Source organism: Crocodylus porosus, unplaced genomic scaffold, assembly GCF_001723895.1.
Source record: "Crocodylus porosus isolate Cpor-Errol unplaced genomic scaffold, CroPor_comp1, whole genome shotgun sequence".
Taxonomy (NCBI): domain Eukaryota; kingdom Metazoa; phylum Chordata; order Crocodylia; family Crocodylidae; genus Crocodylus; species Crocodylus porosus.
Genome location: NW_017728949.1, coordinates 2,574,487 through 2,586,434, shown reverse-complemented (window position 1 = coordinate 2,586,434; position 11,948 = coordinate 2,574,487). Strand labels below are relative to the sequence as shown.

Genomic DNA, 11,948 nt, shown 5'->3' with positions numbered 1-11,948 from the left:
CAGGTGCAGTGTATGGGGTGCGCAGGCCAGGCCTTACTGTGGCACTTCCTTGTGCAGTCCAGAGGCAGAGCAGATCTTCCCAAAAAGTCCAGACTTTCATCTCCTCTTCTTTAGCCATCACATTATATTCTTCCCCACTCAGGAGTCCTGACTCTGAAGCCTCCTTGCCCCAACCACTGCACTGTGCTGCCTTGATCTAAAGATTCAGACTGATTCAGTCCATGAAGTTAACTCACTTAAAAAAATGTAAAAGAGTCCTCTGGCATGCCCTCACCACAACTCTGCTTGCCCACCGCAAGGGGTTAACATTTACCTTTGCTACCAACTAAAGAATCAAGTCATCTATCCCTTCCCCACCCAGGGATTAAGAGGAATCAGAAATATCCCCCTTCTTACCTTTCAAAGTGTTATCATGCCAATCCAGATGCAGGGGCTGCAGGGGCTGTGCGTCCTGGGCTCCTAAGTGAATTTTACCAAAAAATAAAAAAAATAAAATAAAAAAAAATCTAATTATCACAGCAAGGTCTCTTGTGAAAGGGTTTGTCTATGCCCTTCCCCAGTGAGGGCTAGGAACAAAGTTGTGGGGCCAGTGGGGGGGGGTGGGGGGGTTGGAATGATTGACAGCCCTGAACTATAGAATCATCCCTTACCTTAGGCCATGCAGTCTGATTGGCTGCCTGCTGACATCTTCAAGCCCTGCACTTTTTAATAGAAGCTTTTGGATGATCTACAGGGGGGTGGGGGGGGGGAAGGCTTGGAGAGGTGCGTTTCTGACAAGCCAGAAAGTCATTCTGCACTTCAAGGGACTTTGTTCGACTATTTTTGTGGTGGGGGGGAATTCTTCATTTTCACCCTTAATGTTTTTCTGAAAACTTCACTCAGCTTTTTCCCTTGCACCAGCCTGGACTAATGGATTACCACCTGCTTGGATTAATTTTATATTTTCTCTTCAGTGGCACAAAGGTCTTAGCCGGTTACCCAATTTGGTGGTAAGATTCCCCTCCCCCCCCATTTTTTGTGATTACTTAATGAATTGATTAATTATTAGAGATGAGGTATATGGGGGGTTGTGTGTGTGTTCCCCTTCTCACCCTTCGCTCTCCACAGCTCGCCACGATTGTCTGCCTGATTCCAAATGCAATTTCTGCTGTTTTGACTGGTAATTAATTCAAAGTTTGGGATTCATTTTTAAAGGATATTACATAGTTTGCTGCTGGCACAAATTGAGATGTCTCTTAAAGCCTTCAGTCTCAGCCATTGTAATCATGTTTTTTAAAAATGTATACAGGGATATATTTTTAGTCAGTGTGCAATATCATTTTCATCTGTCAGAGGACTTTGCCTTTCATTTTTAGTTAGCTATCTCCTCCCCTTTCTTTAAAAAAAAAGATCAATCCATTATGATTTTTAACTCCATTTTCATTTTGACTGCTTTAGTTTTTGAGCTACTTTCTTTCCTTTTGTTGTATTCTGTCATGAATATTTAGTCTGGCAAATATTCTGGGGAACCAAATGGCACCTGTGAAAGTATTTGTTAATAAAACCCATGTAAGATTAATATTTTTAAGAGAAAATCACAGATACTAGATTTGTTTTCTTGTACCAACAGTAAAAGAAACCAGCTTTACCTTCCAATGTGGCTGATAACATGCCCTAAGCTATTCCACATTAAAAAAAACCATATTAACTACACTGAATCAATAGCATTTTAGATCCCTACAAACAAAAATGTGACATACAAAAAGCAGGAGTCACTTGAAGACAGCAGATGCTGAATTGTTTCATACAATACTCCAGTCAATTTCTGTTTATCATCAGATCACTGGAACAAGACTCATAGGTCTCTGTACATGGCAGGTAGGAGGCTTTTATACCTAAGGGTCTATGAGGCAGGGGAGAAGAGTTGAAACTGGTTGCCTAAAATCATTTTACTGTTTTTCCCCTTCTGGAAAAAACACTTAAAATTATTATTATAATTATTATTATTTTGTGCAAACATAGAAATGAGAAGAAGTCAGTGGGAGCGAACTTGGAAATGGGCTGCCATGTCTGCAGAGTATTTTGAAGAAGGATTTGAGATGGATTTTCTTTTTTGGAAAAAGTCTGCTAATTATTGGGGAAATTAAGATGAAATATTTGTTATGGCTGGAGTGAAAGCCTGGCTAATACCACCACTAGGAGTATAATTCTTAATTCTTACAAACTGGGGAGACTCAAATGGCTAAATCTCAGCATTCGTCTTCCTGAAAAGTAAAATGTTTTCCTCACTCCGATCATAAGTGCTTAGTTTTAGGGCTTGAGCATAGGGCAAGAAGCACCCACCAAAACACAGACCTGTTGCTTAAATTCCTTTACACCTCTCTCCCCCTTGTTTAGTAAGCGGGTCACTGAAGCCCTGCTGCGTGGGCTTGGGGAGGGGGTGCCACCATTGGGAACACAGATCAAAGTTGCAAGGCTGTATGCAAAGACTACAACGTTCCTTTAGAAGCGGCATGGGCTGGCTGGACTTTGTTGCAACACCACCTCTGCTAGCGTCCATTTGGGTCTCAGCCTGAACGTGAACAACATAGCCAGTTAGCTCTCACTAAGTGGAGTCAGGAAGTGGAGGAGATGAGTCCATGTTCCTTCTCACGTGAAGGTTCCCCTCCTCAAAATATCTCTTCTCCCTGTTCATAGGGAAACACACCACTTCGGTGTGCTGCTCTTCCCAGAAACTGCAGCAGGCTTCCCCTGGCAAGAAAGGATACAAAATAATGGACATGTTTTCTGGTCACTCAAGGAAGTAGCTGGGGCTTGGTGGACAGTGAGCATAGGAGGGGAGAGGGTTAAACAAACCAGCTGCATAAAAGTTGTCTCCAAGAAATCTGTACCTTGAATTGTCCAGTGTTCAAACTGCTGAAGGAATCTATTTCACTATCGTGGGGTGACTGTGCCTTAAGAAGGAAGTAGGAGGACATTGAATGACAAAGCTTTTTTAAGAGACTTTTTGGAGTGGAAGGGAACAAGCATCTGCAGCAGAGGCTACCTGGTTTCTTGTGGAGCCTCCCTGCTATGTCCATACTTTCTAAAGCAGGAGAAATTAGTTACAGCTCAAGTTCCAGAAATCAGGCTTCAGTTCAGTAAAGCCTTTGCACATACAGTAGTTTTAACTTTAAATACATGCTTAAGTCCCACTGGAGTCAGTGACACTTCAGGTACACACTTATTTTCTTTTTAGATCAACTCCTGACTCACTGTGCAATAGAGCTTAGCAGGAAGAACACCTTTTACAGATTGCCAATTTAACAATCCCTTCAAGTATCTCCATGGTTCCCATGACCTTTACCCATAGACCAGCCTCTGTGAGCAGAGTGCTGATTACCATGCCTTCAGGTAGGCTGCTCAATTTGGGATTCATAAGTCTATGCTATCAGATCAGGGCAACCAGACCAAGTATCTTCCTAGCACACAATGGAATACTTGACTCTTCAGTCTAAATTTCACTTTCATTTGCAGACATTTGACCCTGTTGGAGAACTTGGGTCAGAATGCTATACAGGAGACAAGTGTCATCCTGTTGTGGGGAGACTATTGCAACCAATGCTAGAGAAACACTGGGCAATGACAGAGAGCGCCTAGACTAGCAGAATCACTCCAAGGTCTCTAAAATGATCCTGATTTTTGTACAGCTCAATTAAAAGATCTGGGCAGGCTGGAAATGAACTAACCACATGGCAGGCAAGGGGTTAGGGACAGAAGGGAAAAAAAGTTCTGAGGGTGTTTTTGATTCATTTTATTTTATCAGCACAGTAAAATACAATCCCTCCCCTCCCTCCTTTCTCTTTAACTGTAACTGCCAGTGCCATAGTATTAGGCTGGTCATCACCACAGCACCTAGGCACCCAAAGATATCCTTTGTCCATTTTCTTAATATAAATTTGGCTTTGTACTTTCACCCTGTTTCCTGGAGATCAAGAAGTAACATGGGCTCATTAGTAGTGTTAGAAGGGTGACGTTAAGCCCAGATCTACCAGCTGCTTCACACAGATGGACCTATGCGCTTACTCACTGAAGAGAAAGAGGCTGCGGAGTAGAGATTCTGCTGTGCATTGCAGCTTGCCAGGAAAGAGCATTAGCTTGTCATACACACTTTGGCATGTAGCATCCAGACCTGGTAGCAGCAGCTGGACAACTGTGATGTAGAACATTTTGGAGCCATTACATTCCACCAATTGCCAGTCAGAAGTCTAACGTGGAGTTGTCCCAAGCCCAGCCTGGTGGGCACAAGTTCAAATCAAGTCCAGTATCAACGTCTGCTGGATAAATCTTTAAAAGCTTGAGCCTACTCTCTTACCTCAACAGACTTACTTTGCAGTCATTGGGTCTTCTCCTGCACTAATGGCTACAGAGCTAGATTGTAAGCCTCTCTTTCTAGTAATTAACACTAGAAAATCAGAATGGGGATGAACTCTGGTACTGCAAAGTTGAACTCACACCAAGTACTGACTGTGATTCAGGCTCCATTTTATCTGAGACTGAGCAAGAGAAATTATTACAGTCCATGCTTATAATGTTCATTTTATATACAAGCCTTCCCAAAAGAAGCCCCAGTTCAGCAAGACTCTCACACACAGATGAAACGTTGAAGTGAATGGGAGTGCACATAGGCGAAAGTAATGTCCAGTTTGAATACTGCAAGTAATAAGAGGGTTGCACTAGATGACCTCCTGAGGTCCCTTCCAGTCATACTTTTCTATGAGTTTATAAAGAAGTGAACAGAAACCCACAATTTTGGCTTGTTCAAAATCTGGATCTACAAACTGCTTCTTGACCTCCTCTCTAAATAAAACATTTGATTATATACTCACTGGCCCTATTCCTTCCATGGTCTAGCTTCAAAAGTATGTTACAATTCAGTCCATCATGTCTAACTGAAAACAATTTCACTCACTAGACGCTGAATGGGCATGTCTACACGTGCATTTACACCAACTTAAATTTACTGCGCAGTAAATTACTGCTCAGTAAGCAGGAATAGGCCAGCACCTACACATGCAGGCGTTAAAGTGCATTAACACTGTGTGGAGGCTGACTTGGACTAATGTTAGTCCACAAACACAGTGTTAATGCGCAGTAAGGCATCTATCTACATGTGTATTACTGTGCAGTAACTAATTCAGTGTAAATTTGATACCTGAATGATGGTCAGTGTAAGTCGTCATATATACTGCATAGTACAGGTATGCACGCATAGATGCGTGCCCATACTGCACAGTCATTTTGGTTACTGTGCAGTAAATGAGCACATGTAGATACACCCAATGTATAGCTGCTGCCATTCTCTGTAGTCTTGTAGTTCTCCTGCGATTTCAGTGGGGACAGTACACAGCTTAACTGCCCCAAGAGGTGAGTTCTACCTTGCCCTGAAAAAACACAAAGCTGTTCTATTCATTTCAATGAGAAGCATGTAGATATCTCCAGGGGTGGGTCTTTATTACTGAGGGGGTGTCTGGCTCTTTATTCATTCTGATGGATATTTAACATATGCCAACATGCCTCTCTCTATCTGCTTGAAATTCTATTTCTCCTGACTGCCTAAGACACCCGTCTTAGCAGAGTTTGGACTTGAGTAGATAGATATCTATATGGACAACACTATAACAATTCTCCTCCTCCTCCCAATGCCCCTCTAATGCCAAATGCACTATGTACACTGATGCATATCCAGAGTAATGCCCTTTTAAGTTATGCCACTATTTTGGATTGTATTTCAGTAACCAGCAGCTGGAATTGGCCCAATGGAGTTGCATCCATGAGAGAGGGCCTGCAGTGCCCCAGGTGACCTGAAAACAAACGGGTCTCCTCTTGTTGGTATGCTCTTCTGTGTAAGTTAGATGCATAGTAAGAGATTGCAGAATTCTTTCAGGAGAGAATTAGGTGGTGTCCCACAAGGCAGGATGGGCTAGTGACAGCTGGCTGGAGAAGGGTGAGTATAGTACACTTTCTTCTTCTGAAATGGAAGTCTGAGATGTTGAGACTTGCTATCACTAATACAACAAAATGTCTTTGCCTCTCTCCAAGCACACACTGCACTTCTTCCTATTAGAGATTTTGTGTCCTGTCTGCCAAGAGGCCCTTCTTGTGTGAAGAGATATTGTAATGAGAACTGCCACAAGAAAGCCTTCCAGATAGTGCAGCCTTGACACCAGCAAGCACCACAGGTATGGAGTATCAGAGGTGGGGCACAGTGCCCTGGGGGAGAAACCTGCTCCCTGTCCCCACTGCACTGTGAGCAGTTTTTCCAATGATGCTGTAATACAAAATATACAAATAACACAGGAAACAAGGGCTCACTCCCTCCCCACCAGGGCAGCACTCACCCCTGCAAGCTGCTGTCAGGTTCCTTTTTGTCTGTTCAGTGACTTAGCCTCATAAGAAAGATACGCTTACTTGAGCTTGGCCTTTTGATAAGGATGCCATGTGTGATCTAGTAAGTCAGGATTCAAATCCCCTTTTGGGTAGGTGATTCTATAACCTGGGTGCCCTGCTTAGAGCACATGCCTTAACTGTTATACCCCTTTGCAAAATGTGGACGGCACTGTCCTTTCCCACGCCCCAGTCTCAATTTAGTGTCTGTCTATGGCCAAGCTAAATTGTAACAATGTAAAAAGAGTTAGAGCCTGGAGATGTAGTGAATTGCTTCTGAGCATGCACAGTAGAGACAAAGTTAGTCATTTGCACCAAAAATGTACATGATTCAAGCTGTAATGCAAAGCTAAGTAAAATGCCATTGTGTGACTTAGATACCAAAAACTTAATTAAGGAATGCTTATGCATCTTCCTGCTGTATCCATGTAGGCACTGACAAGTCATCCGGGTGCTTTACAGCAAACTAGAGTGAAAGCAGAAGCAGACAGAAATTACAAGGAAAGGCAGATAAAACCGTAAATCAGCTGCAAAATGAAGAGGATTTGGTTTAGCAGGTTTTGGCTTTGGAACATAAGGAAAGACCAGGCCATGGGTAACAGTGATTTCCCATAAGAAAGATGACAATAATGGCATGTTCCTGCCTCCTCAGGTGCTGTGAGGATCAATTCATTAAAGATTGTGAGGTGCCAAGACACTATTGTTATAGGGCCACACATGTTCCTTAGGCAGCCGTATAACTGGATCCTGAAGTCCTGCCCACAAAAACACTGCAACAAGGCAGGACAGAATCCAGCACTTCATCTTTTGCTTAGAACTGTTACTAGTCAGTTTGAGAGGTTTTAGGGCCCAGTAAATGGACAGAAAGCTGATCATAAGTTGAAGACATGTGAAGGAGGAACTAAGCAGCTTAATCTATTTAATTTGTCTAAGAGATGGGTAAGCAGTCCCTTGATCTCAGTCCATGAGTGCCTGCAAGGCAAACGGATTTCTCCTAGCTGAAGGCTAACAGACCTAATCCAGCACGGCAGAATTGGATTCAACAGCTGCGGGTTCCAGTTTAACAAACTCAGAGCAGAAATAAGGTGCCTGTTTTTACAGTTGGAACAGATCAGCTGGGATGTTGTGGGTTCTCCATCATTTGAGCTCTGTACAGTACTTCAAGATCCTCCCTCTTTCTTAATGACCTGTGAGAGCTCAGGCAGAAGCCATGGGCTTGATGCAGGAGTTACTGCATGACAATCTCTGTCCTCTGTTATACAGCAGGTCAGACCAGAGGATCACAGTGGCCACTTCCAGTCTAACAGTCTATGCCGAAAAACATAGCAATAAAAGGAAGAGAACATATCTCTTGGCAGCCCCCAAGTACTTGTATTGTTTCATTAACCAGGGGAGGGAATAGACTAATTTTATCACTTCACAAGGATCGTTTTCTCCCCCTCGGCCTCCTCCTATCTGTGTCAATCTGAGTGAGAGAAAAAAAAAATCCCAGATCACCCAGCACTTAGATCTGAGAATAAATGTATGTCTCCCAGTACACCACCCTTGTTTTTTTACCCTATTTTGTTTATTTTCCAATGCTTTGCAAAGCATTAATCTTCAAGTCTGATACACTTTTGTTCTATAATACAACCTTTTCTATGCCCTGTACAGAAAAGAGCTGCTAGTCCTTACCACTAAGGTCTTCTGTGACTACTGCACTGGACATGAAAGCTCACTCGGGAAGTCTGAAAATGATCCCATTTGCATATAGCATGTTATGTATTAAGCAATGACTGAAGCTGGGGAAGGGTATTACAGAATAATTTTATATTATGCACATGTAAGTAGTAAGTAAGGTACCAGTAGGCCAGGAGCTGAAGAAAGATGTAACTGATCCAGCTGCCCTGTACTGACCTTCAGCTGACAAAAATCTATAAATAAGGTACCAAAATGCAATGCAGAGGGTGCCATGGGGGAAAAGCACAGGTAAGGAATGAGATTGTCTCATCAGATCAGGGTCATCCCCTTCCCTCCCACCCACAACACGTGTTATGCTAACGTTAGAGAAAGGCAGCTACATATTGGTAAAAGGATGGTCTTGCGGTTAAGCCACAAGTCTGGAGCTCAGAAGAGTAGGGTACACTTCTGCCTGTGCATCGCCCTGGGCAAGTCAGCCACCTCTGAGACAGATGGGGATTTTTCAAATGGGAAAAGCAGTAGGTCCTTCTCCAGTTAGTTTTCTGCCTTGCCCACTTAGATGGCCAGCTCTGCTGGGCAAGGCCTTGCTCTTCTGCACATCTGTGAAACCTGCGTGTCTGAGAGCCACTAAAGACTGCCATAAAAAGCAAATTATACAAGATCTGGGAAATAATTATCTTTTTCTTCCCCCTCCCTATTAAAGCTTGCACATCAACATCTTTTTCCTTAGCAAAACGTCTTTCTTCCATTGCTTATGTATATCCATTGGTTTGTTGTTGTAGGCACTGATTTTGGTTTACTGCAGTAAACCAGTTTTCAAGAGCCCCTGTTGGTTAGAAAAGCTACAATTATTAGTGCAGCACAGGCACTGAAAGAAGAAGGAAAGGGCAGCTGAAATGTTCTGTGGAGAAGCTTTATTCTTAACAGCATCCCTGTAAGGAGTTTCCAGCCCTGGCCAGTAGCTACGTCAGTGTCCCAGCTTCTACATGACCTCCCAGTGCCCTCATGCAGATAGTGCTACAATATATTTAAAAGATGAGGTCTCATCATCCAAACTCATGCACATGCCTGACTGGGGTGAGTCTAAGGTTCTAGATCAGTGGATGACAACCTACATTCAACAGGCCAGATCCAGCCTGCCAAGCCATTTCATCAGGCCCAAGAATCCTGGATATCAGCAGGGCAATTTGGAAGCAGTGCAGCAGTGTGGGGGGATTCAGTGGGAGCTGGTGGCAGAAGCAGAGTTGGAAGCACCAGCCTGCCTTAGACTGAGCTATGTTACATCAGCCCTTTGCTCCAAAAAGGTTGCTGATTCCTGACCTAGATAAATTGGTTCAGAGAAGCCAAATTCCAGTCATCAAAAACTCAAGAGGAAAACCCAATAATCCTGAAACAGCAAGGTGTAGGACAGTGCTCCGAGTCACAAGACCTGAGTGCGATTTCTGGCCCTGCTACTGACCTACTGTGTGACCTGGACACTGTTTCCTCTCTGCTGTTTTCCTGACTTGCCTATTCAGACAGTAAGGGCTATATTCAATACCTGCCTAAGTCTTGACAACACTTTGCTATTCAGTAGACATCTCATGCCTAAGCCCTATCAGGATTCACAAAATAGGCATTCTCCTGCTTAGATCACTTGCAGGGCCAGATCTGTGTTCTAGGGTAAACCCCAATATAATACGAATGTGCCCCATTCCCATTATCCAATGGCCCAGTGGTCAAGTTAGATTTTGGGAATACCTCCTAGGCATTTCCTGCTATCTCAAGAGTACTGAGAATACTGTGCTTAGGGGCATTACTCTCCTCACAGGTTGTTCAGGAAGTACATGAGATGATTGGCTCTGTGGATGCAGGGAGAGCAGTGGATGTGATATACCTTGACTTTAGCAAGGCTTTTGATGTGGTCTCCCACAGTATTCTCACAAACAGGCTAAGGAAATATGGACTGAATTAGTGGACTATATGGTGGATAGGAAATTGGCTAGATCTTTGGGCTCAAAAAGTGCATCTACATATTGCCGTACAGCAACATAGCAACACATTATATCACTGTATAGCGTGTTACAGCAATGTAGCAAACACATGGGTCTACACGTGATCGCCAGCTACATTACCATAGTGGTGCACTCCCCAGTTACAGCCTGCCACTCCAGCAATGTAACAGCAAAATCTAACTGTGTGTTGCATGCATGGCACAGTAACCACCTATACTGTGCTGTGCTTTCGTACTTACAAAAGGAAGTACTAAAGCACGGCGCCATAGTAACATTGCCATATGGCAATGTGTAGATGTGCCCAAAGGGTAGTAATCAATGGCTCGATGTCTAGTTGGTAGGCAGCATCAAGTAGAGTGTCCCAGAGGCTGGTCCTGGCGCTGGTTTTGTTCAATACCTTCATCAATGTTCTGGAAGATGGGATGGACTGCACCCTCAGCAAGTTTACAGATGACATCAAGTTGGGGGGAGTAGTAGATATGCTGAAGGTTAAGGCTAGGACTCAGAGAGACCTAGACAAGTAGGAGGACTGAGCCAAAAGAACTCTCATGAAGTTCAATAAGGACAAGTACAAAGTCCTGCACTTAGGACAGAACAATCCCATGCACCGATATGGGTTGGGGACTGACTGGCTGAGCAGCAACTCTGCAGAAAAGGACCTGGGGGTTACAGTGGACAATAAGCTGAATATGAGCCAGCAACATGCCCTTGTTGGGAAGAAGGTTAATGGCATACTGAGCTGCATTAGTAAGAGCACTGCCAGCAGATCGAGGGAAGTGATTCTTCTCCATTTAGCACTGGTGAGACCACTTCTAGAGAACTGTGTTCTGTTTTGGGCCCGCCACTACAGAAAGGATGTGGACAAATTGGTGAGAATCCAGTGGAGGGCAACGAAAATGGTTATGGGGTCAGGGAACAGGACTTATACACAGGGACCTACTGAATTCGGGATGGCTGCCCCCCACAATTTTGTGGTCCAAGTCTGGCACTGGGTACCATTTTTGCAGCAGAGCACAGGAACCCACCTCCCATAACTCTGACTGGTGAAGGGGCCCTGGAAGTCCTGCCCCTCCCTGGAGCTTGACAGATGGGTGGGACTTCTGGGGTCCCTTAGTCAATCAAAGATGTGGGGGGGGAGGTGGGCCTGCCATGCTCTGCCGCAAAAATATACCCCCTCCACTTCTCTCCCTGTGCTTCAGTAAAAAAGGGCTTTCCACTCTTTTCTGTTTTTGCAGCTCTTTTTTTATTCCCTGCTCACTGCCAATTTTGTGCCTTTTCATGATCTCTGCATTTTTTCATGGGGACCCACCGAATTCATGGTTTCCATGAAAATCACAAAATTGCAAATTTGCTAAGTCCCTACTTATGAGAAAAGGCTGAGGGAACTGGACTTATTTAGTCTGGGGAAGAGAAGACCGGAGGGATTTAATAACCACCTTCAACTACCTGAATGATGGTTACAAAGAGGATGGAGCTAGACTGTTGTCAGTAGAAGCAGATGCCAGAACAAGGAACAATGGTCTCAAGTTGCAGCAAGGGAAGTTTAGGTTAGACATTAGAAAAAACTCTCACGATAAGGGTGGTAAAACACTGGAACAGGTTACCCAGAGAGGTTGTGGATTCTCCATCTTTGGCGATTTTTAAGACCTGGCTAGACAAAGCTGTGGCTGGGATGATCTACTTGGGGATGGTCCTACTTTCAGTACCATCCCCAGCTAGACATGGACCTTCTCAGGTCCCTTCCAACCGTAATTTTCTATGATTCTGTGGGTGCTTATACACGTGCACTTAGTCTGATGGAGTGTGGTAATTACTGTTTCCCAGCAGACTCCAGTGTCATGTGTGTCAGTGTCCCTATGCTGAAAAATG

The 11,948-nt window shown here is 43.9% G+C and overlaps 1 protein-coding gene across 1 annotated transcript in view; it reads left to right on the top strand.

Annotated features, from left to right (window-relative positions):
• Positions 1-846: 846 nt before the first annotated feature.
• Positions 847-11,948, top strand: part of WNT3 (Wnt family member 3) — a 65,457-nt gene continuing 54,355 nt past the window's right edge. The window contains exon 1 of the mRNA XM_019553619.1: positions 847-989. Coding sequence (XP_019409164.1) covers positions 910-989 — 80 coding nt within the window. The 5' untranslated portion in view covers positions 847-909. The remainder of the gene's footprint in view (positions 990-11,948) is intronic.